At 39.8% G+C, this 12,837-nt stretch overlaps 1 protein-coding gene across 5 annotated transcripts in view; it reads right to left on the reverse strand.

Annotated features, from left to right (window-relative positions):
- Positions 1-12,837, reverse strand: part of LIMA1 (LIM domain and actin binding 1) — an 88,590-nt gene that overhangs the window by 19,057 nt on the left and 56,696 nt on the right. For 3 of the 5 annotated variants that reach the window (XM_046011321.1, XM_046011320.1, XM_046011324.1), the window contains 2 exons: positions 2,188-2,275; positions 1,384-1,532 (listed from right to left, as the gene is read on the reverse strand). In XM_046011321.1, the coding sequence (XP_045867277.1) occupies positions 1,384-1,532; positions 2,188-2,275 (237 nt within the window). The remainder of the gene's footprint in view (positions 1-1,383; positions 1,533-2,187; positions 2,276-12,837) is intronic. The other 2 variants (XM_046011323.1, XM_046011325.1) reach the window with 1 other exon arrangement.

The raw sequence follows: 12,837 nt of genomic DNA on the forward strand, positions 1-12,837 counted from the left end.
TCTTGAGATGAGGGAAATAAGCTCCAGAGATCACCTGTTTGCTCGATCTCCTGATCTCCTCCTAAGAGAAGTCTAACTTTGCTCACTTTCACGCTGTCAGTGAATAAAAGTGTTCCATTTTACGACCAAGTTATACACATCATCTCTTCTTTAAAAAACCACAGTGAAAAATCAGTATGAAATTATTCATTGCCTAGAGATTCAGTCTACCAATAAGTACTATTGGAGAAGGAATATTTAATAATGTGAGGAAAAGAAGGCTCAACTTCTGGAATACAAGTTATGATTTCTAATAGGTACTCATTTCAGTCTGCCTGGGAACAAATAAAATTCAATACTATCTTCCAAATTTGTTTAAAAAGAAAAAAACAAAAACATAGGACACCAAGAGATTTGTGGCTTATATTCTGAATCTCAGAAGGAACAAATGTTTGAGATACATATCTATGCATATGTAGAGGGTTTTTATCAACGTGTAGGTATGAATAAATGGCATTTAAAAGGTATCTTTCCTTAAGGAGTTCTGCAGTGTCAGCCTGCCAGGTAAGGCTAGGAAAACTGAAAACGTAAAGACCCTCCATTCAGTTTAGAATACCATATTTTTATGCTTACAGGGCATGCCACCTTCCTGTTGCTTCTCCCTCCCCTTTGCCTAATCACTGCTCTATTTTCTTAGAAAATCATTACATCATAAGAAGTGAGGATTAAGTAGGCCATATATTGTATGATTCATTTATATAAAATGTCCAGAACAGGTAAATTCATAAAGACAGCAGATTAGTGGTTGCGAAGGACTGAGGGGTGGGGAAACTGGGAGTGACTGCACAGGTACAGGGTTTCTTTTTGGGATGATGGAAATGTTCTGGAATTAGTGGTGATAGCTGCACGACCTTGCGAATATACAAAAAAAAAATCACTGAATTATATGTAAAAGTGGTTATTTTATGTCATTGTGACCCCTAAATCAATAAAACCCGTAAGAAACCTCCCCATCCCACATTAAAGTCACATACATCCTATATTTCTTGCTAATATTCGCTCCTCCTTTCCTCAAAAACAAGTGTTTCGTTAAAACTAACAACGACTACTTTTTTTAGCAACAACAACAAAATTAAGCAGAACAGGCAGGAAAACTCTCCATGAAATTACTAGACGGTAATAGCACCAATGAAGGAGTGGGGTGGGAATGAGGCCTAGGAAAGCAAAGTCAGGATTAGAACATGATAAGGATTCTGAATGAAGGGTAGGGTTTACACGGAAGGAGAGTGGCTCGGGACCGGGGACTGAGCAGGGCTCTCTGGTCGGGGTCTGGGAGACATGTCTAGTTTCTGTGCTCATTGACCGCTGGCTGGATGAAATGAACGGATGCCGGGGAGCACATACTGTGGAGCTGGTGGAACCGGTCTGCTTGGACACAGCCGCCTGGTACTTGGCCATTCGATCCTTGATGGAGGTTTCGGACAGGCGTGGTAAGTCCAGATTTCGCCTGCTCTCGCTTTTCTCTGCATTGAACGTGGAAGATGATGACTGACCTGGAAGCACACGAATAATGTGCTCTATCAGAAAATATGATGTAATTTGAATGGTTTCAAGATTTTAAATTTGGGGCTATTAGAATCGGATGTAATCCATTTCTTCTAGGAAGGGTACAAAGACGAAAATCAGGAATATAACTATTACTTATTAGGTAATAGTTGCTCACTTTCCCAACATTAAAAGGAGAACCCTTTCCATAAATGAGTATTATATATTTAAACATCTTGGCTTATTTAACATTGGAAAAAACTAGATCTCAATGCCATTTTAATTTGCATTTCTTTACCAGGAGGCTGATGATTTTCCTGTTAATTTCTTTTTCTTCTTTTGTGTAATGCCTGTAAAGGCTGCCTTCCAAATATAATAATTATCCTCTCGAGGTGTTATGTTACCAGTGGTAATATAGGATTACCGATTTTGACAGAGGACACTGCAGCCCATCATGGCAGCCTTGAGTCCCAGATGACCGCGGGGCCAAAATGGTCAGCAGTACTTCCCTCGTTATCCCACAAGGGACCCCTCGGCTGTTACAAACACAGTTCCTTTTAATTTGTGCCACTCTTCCTCTAAAAGCATTGGCTTCAAGGCCAAAAGGTATTGCTACTAATGAGTACTTCCTAGAGAACCCCACACACATGGAACGCTGCTTACCGGGGCCCAGTTCCAAATCATCCAGAGAAAAGCTGTTTTCAGAGATCTTCCTTCCACCTGTACCACGGCTCTGGGACCGAAGAACCTGCTTGGAAAACAAAACCCAGCCATAAGCTTTACATAGAAGGTGGGATATCTTGACTAATGTTCAAAGAAGAAATCTCCTTTATGAATAAAATCCACAAGAGATTGTATTTTTTATTAGTTTTTATATTCCACAGAATGTGTTTTTAGCATTATAAATACGAAGTACTACATATTCACAGGTGTCTGGGGAGAAATAAGTAACTCTATATACGTAATTCTCTGTGGTAATAATCACTGCCTAACCAGCTTCACCAGAAAACTAAGCACTTTAACCAGCCATGGAGGGGAATCCTCATGTCCCAGATGACACACAGATGCCTACCAAATCGTCAAGTCGGGATGGCAGTATTTGCTGTTTGTTTCCCTTCTCCTCCCACTTTATCTCTGCTGTTGCTGCTTTGGTTCACATCTTCATCTTTTCCCTGGACTGCTGTATTACATTTCTAATTGGTTCCTCTACACCTTCCAAGCAAGTCTCTATAATGCTGCCATTATCCCACATCATGTAATTATCCCCCAATATAACGGTATATTACTCTCTTGTTCAAAATGCTTTAAAAATTCCTGTAATCATTCCTTGAACTAAATCTAAAGTGCTTAGTATGTCACAGAAGACCAGTTCTACATCCAGTCCCTACCTTCCCTGAGTATTCCCTTCCTCACCCTTTACCCTCCAGAAGCAAACTGCTGGGAGGTCTCTGAGCTTGTAAATGAGTTCCCTTCCCCCATTCCCCTTTTATCCTTCTCTTTGTTCTTTCAAGACTCAGTGGAGGCTGAGCAACATGCTCTCTGCAAAGTCCACCTTACCTCTCCTACATAAATCTAAGTAGTCCTTCCTCTGTTTCCAAGGTACCTGGTCACACTTCCACTACAATGCTTATTGTGTGTCCCTCCACTGGACTGGAAGCCTAGGAGGGCAGGGTCCATGTTTTTGTTTTTTAAATAGAAATGTAGATGGTACAGATTTTTTTAATAAATTATTTTGTGAGTTATCTCTCTCATATCTAGGTTAGATCTCTAAAGTTGCAAATTATAATTTTTAAGACTAGAAAAGTAGCTTAAAAGAAGGCCATTTAGTGTCACAGAATGTTCCTAGACAATAGTACACAGAGAATATAGCATGTTTATTCAGCTTGCAATGACAGACTTCAACCAGATCCTATCATTCAAATCTCAATTTATTTCCAGATAACTTGAAGTGGTAGAACAGAAGAGTAAAGCAGTACCCTTCTGAACACAACATTAGTAAATAGTTATTAAACCTTTAAGTTCAATGGACTAATCAACTCAACAGTCAAGTGTAAGACTGTGAACTTTTTCTTTTTTTTTTTTTTTAAGATTTTATTTATTTATTTGACAGCGAGAGAGAGATCACAAGTAGGCAGAGGGAGAGAGAGAGGGAAGTAGGCTCCCTGCTGAGCAGAGATCCCGATATGGGACTCGATCCCAGGACTTTGAGATCATGACCTGAGCCGAAGGCAGCGGCTTAACCCACTGAGCCACCCAAGCACCCCAACTGTGAACTTTTTCAAGTTCACCCCTGACCAGTGACAATAGTTCCTTGCAAATTCGATATACATTTCATATAATTTGTCTCCAGTTAGCTTTGCTAATTACATTTTTCACTGATAAGAAATAAAATAAGCTGTAGCGGCTCTAACCTTGCCCCCTCACACTCGGGTCAGCTGCACCAACATCAACTCATACAACACAACATACTCTTGCTCTGGGAGCAGCCCCCCCATCTAGAAACGAAGATCATTAGCCAAAATGACAAGATAAATTTGGCAGGACACCCTCCTCATCCACATTTTTAAATTTTCAAAACATTTTTCATTTGCAGACAATTAAAGTAAAGGAAATTCCAAAGACTTATACCATGCTGCTTCACTGTGAGATGATTACTATCAAAATTAGAATTTTCTGGGCTCAAAAAAAGGAAGAAAGCCTGGAAATACCCTCCCCCCTTTTTTTTAAACCGAAGGAGACTGGGTTCTGCATCCTTAATAATGAAGCAGTATTTCAAATATTTACATTCTGTCAAAGGTAAAGTTCAAGGACAATTCTAAGACTACGTGTTATGTGTCACAACCTGCAGATAGCTCAGTTTTCTGTCTGTACTCACAGTCAAAGCCCTCTGTTGCAAGCAGAGTCCCTGCACTGGCGTTACTAGGAACAAGCCCATTTAGAACCAGAACATATGCCTTGCCAGGACAGAGACTTACTTTGGTTTTAGATGCATAAAATTTTCCATCTTTGCTAGCTTTCAATTTAAGCCTTCAGGTTAAATAAAGTTAAGAGCTTTTTCCTTTTTTAAAGCCTTCTGGTACATGAGGGTATTAGTACTCCTAATTCTTTTCTTTCAAGTACTGGAAAAGTGAATGTGAAAAGCCATTTGGTCTTAAAGGAAAACAGAAATGTCTCTGGAAATCAAAGTTATACGGACACTGGTTCTGAGGAAGAACACAGCTCTGAGACGGGAAAGCTTTTAATGAGATCCCAGATGAAGCACTAAACATTTCTTTCAAAACTGGTTCACCTCCAAATCACTCAACTATTAAGAATAACAAGAACTCCAACGCATTTACAATGAATTTTGTGATTCTCATTTTGCAAGTGGTAATCTGAGGTACAGGAAGAAGGAGGAGTTTCCTCTAATATTTCTCAAGGAAATAGAAGAACACAAATTTTTCTGATTTTTTTTTTTTCTGATTTTTCAGCAATTCTGATAGTAAAATACTCTTCTGTAACACATTTTTATCACGTTTCAGCCCTGTTTACTCAGATGCCTGCGGGAGCCTGTTAAGAGAAGAGAGAAAAGACAAGATACTTCAAGACTTTCTGTCTGGAATTTCCTAAGGCTTGGCCTCACCCCACCCCACAAGTCCTCCTTCCTGTCAGCTGACTGGAGTAACGCTCGTTAGTGGGACGGCCCCTTGAAATTACTCTCAGAATCCATAAACCAAATGCATTAACACATACCAATAAAAGAAAAAGAGCTTAGGGCTTTTAGCCAGTAGTCTGTAGAATTTCTTTCCTCTGGAAAACTGTCTTCTCTCTCTTTTTAAGATTTTATTTATTTGAGAGAGAGAGAGAGACAGCAGGAAGGGGCAGGAGTAGAGGCAGGGGTGGAGGGCCACAGGGAGAGGGACAGCAGGGAGCCCGATGTGGGACTCAGATCCCAGGACCTTGAGATCATGACCTGAGCCAAAGGCAGACTGTTAACCAACTGAGCCATTCAGGCAGCCCTCTGGAAAAATTTTCTTAAAGGAATAAAGTAAGTGAGGTCCTAAATATCAAGTAAAAAGCAGGATTTCCTGTCCCCCTAATTTTTAGGGAAAATTCTGTCTAAAAGTCGATTCTTTTTTTTTTTTTTAAAGAACTTATTTATTTATCTGAGAGAGAATGAGAGAGAGAGAGAGAGAGCATGAGAGGGGAGAGGGTCAGAGGGAGAAGCAGACTCCCCACCAAGCAGGGAGCCTGATCTGGGACCCGATCCTAGGACTCTAGGACTCAGTCACTCAACCAACTGAGCCACTAGGGTTCCCTAAAAATTGATTCTTAACACTTTAATTTTCCTCATACTTCTCTCAGCCATTTCCTTCAAACTTTCAACTTTGACCTTCTTTCAGACTCTCATCCCTCCAAAGTCAAGGGTAGAGGGTGACTTTTAGGGAAAATGGGACTTTGTTGAACTGTGCATAGGGTGTAGATAAAACCTAGCCTTAATTTCTCAAAGTACTAAGAGACAAACATTTCCTTCTTCAGGTAGAAGAAAACAGAAAAAAATGGAGCTCTTTTAAGTAAAATAATACATAAAAAAGGAGCTCTTTATCTTTTTCTGTATTTCTAAGCATTCTACAAAAATTATACGTTACTCTTACAGTTAGGAAAAAAAGAAAAGAAAGGATGGGGTGCCTGGGTGGCTCAGCTGGTTAAGTGTCTGCCTTCAGCTCAGGTCACGATCCCAGGGTCCTTGGACAGGCCTGGGTCACCAGGTCCCGGCTCCCTGCTCAACAGGGAGGAATTCCCCCTCTCCCTCTACCCCTTCCTCTGCTTGTGCTCTCTCTCTCCCTCTCAAATAAATAAATAAAATCTTAAAAAAAAAAAAAGAAAGGAAGGGCAATACTTCAATATTTATTAATACAAATAGATAAAAATGATAAAAACCAAATGCTGACAAGGTGCTGGAGAATTAAATATGTCCTTAGATTTGCACTAGTAGTGTTATAAAGTACTGTAATTTTTGAGAACCAGCTGAAAATACATAAGAACTTTTTTTTTCTTTAAGATTTTTTGTTCATTCACTTGGGAGAGAGAGAGGGAGAGCATAAGCAGGGGGAGGGGCAGAGGCAGAGGGAGAAGCAGACTCCCTGCTAAGCAGGCAGCCCAACCCTGGCCAATCCAGGGACCCCGAGATCATGACCTGAGCTGAAGGCAGACACTTAACCAACTGAGCCACCCAGGTGCCCCAAAAAGAACGTTTAATGGATTATGGCTTTTGATCATGAGAGCATCACTTCAGTAATATTGCCCTCCTCCCAAAAAGCTAAAAACAAAATGTTTCTGCCAAGATGCTTTAAATTTTTTTAATTAGACTAGAAAAATATCTAATTACTGGGGCATGATTAAACTCTAATGAAATACTACACTGCCATAAAAGGATAATCACATGAACTAGGAAAATACATAGAAAGGTTATATAAAAAAGACCAAAAAAAGATAAAGCACACGAAACAGTACACAGGGATGAAAACCATGTAAAAACTACTTATGCAATGATAGGATATCATTGATCATTGTACACAGCTGTTCTATTCTTTTTTCCTGGTGAAGGTTACTGGCTTTTCCAGGGTTACTTGGCTTTTTTTCCTCCTTTCTGGTTTACTGTGTGTGGCAGGGGAAGGAGGACAGACAAGTTTCTGACTCAAGAGTTTTAGTACAAATCTCTTACATTCCAACGTATGTATTCTCTTCATTACCCTGGTGTTTTGAATTCAGTCACAAGACTGCAAAATGTGGGAAGAGGGAAGATAGAGAGTTAAAGTCTTGGAGAATACAATTGTTGATATGTTTTAAATTTTTGCTGATTTCCTTAGATTTCAGATAAGGCAGATCATAGCCAATTGTTTTTACTTAATAAACAGTTATTACGGGGTGCCTGGGTGGCTCAGTGGGTTAAGCCGCTGCCTTCCGCTCAGGTCATGATCTCAGGGTCCTGGGATCGAGTCCCGCATCAGGCTCTCTGCTCAGCAGCGAGCCTGCTTCCTTCTCTCTCTCTCTGCCTGCCTCTCTGTCTACTTGTGATCTCTCTCTGTCAAATAAATAAATAAAATCTTTTAAAAAAATAAATAAAAAAAATAAACAGTTATTACAATATTAATGAAGACACTGTTACATGGTAGAGACAGGTCATTAAACAATTTCAGTCCTTGTTCTGATATTAATTAGCCAATTACATGGGGCATGTCAGTTAATGTCTCTGATTGCTGTTTCCATCTGCAAATTTGGGATTTTAATATTCTGAGAGCAGTGAGCTGGGTTAAATAACCTTATACTCCTGTACAGTTTTAGGATTTATGTCAAAGATATTAATAGGGATTTTTCACTCATTGTAACTCATTAATGAGTTAGAAGACTAGAGGAAATGACTAAAATATTCATCTGGATATACATACCTATATTGTCTAATCTAGGAGTGAGTCTGATTCCACAAAGATAAAGGAGGTCATATTTGAGGGGTTAAGTGAAGTCTTTCTGACCACTCCAAACTTCATGGAGCCAACTTTGCTTACAGAACATTCCAGTCCTCTGACATTCCTTTTCTTTCTTTTTTCTATCTTTCTATTTTTCTTTTCTTTCCTTTCCTCTTTTGTTTTCTTCCTCTCTTTCTTTCTTTCTTTCTAGATTTTATTTATGAGAGAGAGAGAGAGAGAGAGAATGAGCAGTGGGAAGAGGCAGAGGTGGAGAGAGAGTGAGAGAAGCAGAAGCCCGATGTGGGGCTCAATCCCAGGACCCAGAGATCATGACCTCAACCAAATGCAGAGGCTTAACTGACTGAGCCACCCAGGTGCCCCTTTGACATTTCATTTCTGTTGTTGTTGTTGCTAACTTTTCAAAATGTTTTATTGTAATGAAACCGGCTAAAAACCAGTAAGTAGTTGTCTTGAAAGTAAACAGAAGGGAAGCCTGGGTGGCTCAGTCAGTTAAGCTGCTGCCTTAGGCTCAGGTCATGATCCTAGGGTCCTGGGATCGAGTCCCGCATCAGGCTCCTTGCTCGAGAGAGCCTGCTTCTCTCTCCGCCTCTACCTGCTTGTTCTCTCTCTCTCTCTGACAATAAATAGATAAATAAATAAATAAATAAATAAATAAATAAATAGTAAACAGAAAAGAGATGACTGGTCTCCAGCTGGTATATCAAGAGCAGCCACTTAGAGCAACAAATGTGAGAAATATCAGAATTGCATGATCAGCATCTCTTACACCCGGACCCATTACTACCTTACCACGAAAGATGAAAGAATTACTCAGTTACTAATTAAGTGTAAATAAAATTTAATTTACACTGGTATGACGTCTTTACCAGAAATGATCTGCTAGAAAGAGGCCAGTCAAAATAACACTGAGAACAGTGAACTTATATTTTGAAATTATAGAAGGAGTTTATAAATCATGGATGAATATAATAAATCAGCAAAAAAAATTATTTTTAGTAGGACATATGAGAAAGATGGCATTGATAGAAAAAACAAAGATAATTCTTGTGTTTATTTAACAAAACCAGTTACTGTATCCATATTTAAAGCTCTAGCAATGTATCTATTGGAGGTCTAATTTTGGGTCAATAGAAGATTTATGATCTGCTGATAAGCAAACTAAAGATATACTCCCCTACGTTAAGATGACTATATTAGGGGTGCCTGGGTGGTTCAGTTTGTTGAGCATCTGACTTCGGTTTAGGTTGTGATCTCAGAGTCCTGGTATGGAGCACACATAGGGCTCCCTGCTCAGCAGGGAGTCTGCTTTTCCCTCTGCCCCTCCCCACTCCCCACCCTTGCTTGCGCTCACTCTTTCTCTCAACAGAAACACCCCACAGTGATATTGACAGTTATTCAAGTCCCTTTCCTCAAGTCCATCTTAAAATTATGGCTTAAAAATATGCAATTAATAGCAATTATAAACATCCTCAGAATTTTATTCTTCTTGGAATATAATTTCAAATGACTTACTTAAGCCATTAAAGACACAGAAGAAAATGTTACTAAGATAACATTAAGTGGATAAGAGAACACATGTAGTTGCTAACCAAGAAAGGAGAAAATAAAATGTCATGGATAATTTTATATCAATGTACAGATTCCCTACAGACACCTACCCATTCTTCAAAAGACAAATAAAAATTGTTTCCTTGATGTAGATTAGATTGGTTGGCTATGGACAAAATATCTAATGAACACAGATCAGACTTCAGCTTGGTTGCCTTCCTTTCTCAATGGCTTACTCCAGGATACCAACATGTACACACTGTTCTGTATGAGTTACAGAAAACTAAACCAAATACCAAATGTCACTTCTGGGAAATTACATGATGAAAAAATCACAAAAATTTTGGACTGTTTGAAGAAGGACGGTTTTACTCTCATATTAACAAGTGTGGATTTTGTTGGTGTTTTGGTGCTAGCCACTCATACAATGAGCCTGGTGATAAGAGAACAGAAATTCTTTTTTTTTTTTTTTAAAGATTTATTTATTTATTTGACAGAGAGAGAGATCACAAGTAGGCAGAGAGGCAGGTGGGGGGGGGGGAGGCAGGCTCCCTGCCGAGCAGAGAGCCCGATGCAGGTTCCATCCCAGGGCTCTGAGATCATGACCTGAGCCCAGAAGGCAGAGGCCCAATCCACGGAGCCACCCAGGTGCCCCGAGGAACAGAAATTCTAAGGGAAGTTTAAGGGCTTAGGACTCCAAGGCAAAAAAAGTAGCAAACAAGTGAAAAAGGGGCTGGGACAAGGGAAACTTCCATTTTTATTTTAGATACTTCTGTTTTAGCTGAATGTACTGTTTTGCCTTTGTAGTGTAAGACAAGTTAACACAATTAAAATATGACTAACTGGTAGCATGAAAATATATCGTGAATAATGGGGGGGAAAGGAGAAAGAAAAAATGTCTAAATAGTTTAATTCTTTTCACTTATGGACAAACATCATTATTTTCTCATTGTGACTTCCCATCCATGGTTAGTCTCCAAAAAATGAGCAAATGAGTGAGATTATGTGTTTTAGGAAATAGTGATTTTTGGTAAGGATGTACACTCTCCTCTCCTTTCTTCCTTTATCAAACTTCTCTCCTAGAAAATGTTAATATTTCATGGAAGAAGAAGTATTCCACATCTATATGAAAGTATCAACAGATATCCATGGTCTAGTCTTATTTTCTTGCATTACACCTAAGTGGTTCGATCTTGACCAAAGCAGAAGATAGTAATTTAAATAGGTGATGAAGGCAGAAATAGGTCACCCAAATATTTGGTCTTTCCTATCCAAGGACTGTGTGAGCCAAATATATCAGGAACCAAGCAGAAAGAAGTGATACTGAATGAGCCTGTCACATGCTCCTTACGTGCTCCTCGTCAATCCAGGGCATAAAAGAAGAGGTACTTAATTCTTTTTTAATAACCACATCCTGGTTTCTTTTTTTTTTTTTTTAAGATTTTATTTATTTATTTGACAGGGATCACAAGTAGGCAGAGACACAGGCAGAGAGAGAGAGAGAGAGAGAGAGAGGAAGAAGCAGGCTCCCTGCTGAGCAGAGAGCCCGATGCGGGGCTTGATCCCAGGACCCTGGGATCATGACCTGAGCTGAAGGCAGAGGCTTTAACCCACTGAGCCACCCAGGTGCCCCCACATCCTGGTTTCTAAAGATTATGGATTCAAATCTCAACATGAGGATAACCAAATGTTGGTTATGGCTACTTAATCAGCTATCTTTTTCATAAAAGGATGTCCAGGATAGTTATCTCAGCTATCTAAAATCCAGATCAACATATACATGAAGTTAGGATAGCTAGACCACCTCAGTACAAACCACTGGGCTGGGAGGGGGATGTTTCTTCTTCCTAGTAATGATGGTAGGTTGTTATTAATCCACCCACTGCTCATTTGCTGTTAGGAATTAGAGCCGTCATGTTCAACTAAACTATCTGACCTGAATGATGTATCCCTTCACTAAAAGTAGAGAATAAGTAAGGAAGAACACTTAATCAGTTCTTACTATTTATAAGCTGTCTGAACTCTAAGCTTTGTTTCTTCCTTTTATTAAGTAAGCACTAAGAACTAAGTCATTGTACTAACCATTGGGGAAGAAAAACATCATTACTTTTTTGAAAGAAATTACAGACTTTGGGAGTATACAAATTTTTTAAAAAGATTTTATTTTTTAGAGATAGAGGAGAGGTAGTGGAGGGAAGGAAGAGCAGGGTGGGAGGGACAAGCAGAACCCCCCTCCCGCTTCAGTGCAGAGGTCAATGGGGGCTCAATCCCACCACCCTGATATCATGACCTCAGCTGAAATCAAGAGTCCAACGTTTAACTGACTGAGCCACTCAGGTGCCCCAGGAGTATACAAATTTGTACATGATTATTAAGGAAAGTAAAAAGAAAATTCTATAGGTATAGGAGAAGGGTTAATTTATCTGAGAGAAACTGAGGTAAGGTCTCCCAGTTTTGACTGACCTTGAGGAGAAAGATCTCAGAAGGCAGTAATGGGGGCTAGGCATGACTGATTTAGAGTGAGGAGTGATCCAGGGTTTAAGTGTAAGACTGGCTCTGAGACTGAAAGATAGGTTGAGCTCAGACTGTGGAAGACCCAAATATTGAATATGGGTTAATTTTGAGTCTTCAGATTTTTTTAAAGGGTTATTTATTTATTTCTTTGAGAGAGAGAGAATGGGAGAGAGAGAGTGGGAGGGGCAGAGAGAGAGAGGACCTTATGCATACTCTGCACTGAGTGTGGAACCCTACATGGGGCTCGATCTCATGATCCTGATCTCGGATCTCAAGACCCGATCAGAAATCAAGAGTCAGATGCACTTAACCAACTGCCTGGCTGGTACCCCGGGTCATCAAAAGTTTCTGATTGAGGGAGTAAAGTAATGTACAATTCTATTTAGAAAAATAAATAGCAACAGTGTAGAGGATGCATGGGAAGAAAGAGAAGAGGCTGTTGGGGAAGGTCATAGCAATACTATGATACCAGATAGAATGGCCCATATTTGAGAGATGTGTGGAGGGTAGCCTTATTTATTTTTTACCTAATGATTTTATTTATTTATTTGAGAGACAAAGAGAACACAAGTGGGGGGAAAAGGGGGAAGCAGACTCCCTGCTGAGTGCGGAGCCTAATGTGGGGATTCGATCCCAGGACCTGAACTGAAGGCAGATGCCCAACTGACTGAGCCACCCAGACACCCCAAGGGTAGGCTTATTTAGATGGCTTAGTAAGTCACTGATTGGGAAGAGGAGGCAGGCAGAAGGGAGAACTGATTTCAAGTTTTAAGGACAAAGAGAT

Source organism: Meles meles, chromosome 7 (assembly GCF_922984935.1).
Source record: "Meles meles chromosome 7, mMelMel3.1 paternal haplotype, whole genome shotgun sequence".
Taxonomy (NCBI): Eukaryota; Metazoa; Chordata; class Mammalia; order Carnivora; family Mustelidae; genus Meles; species Meles meles.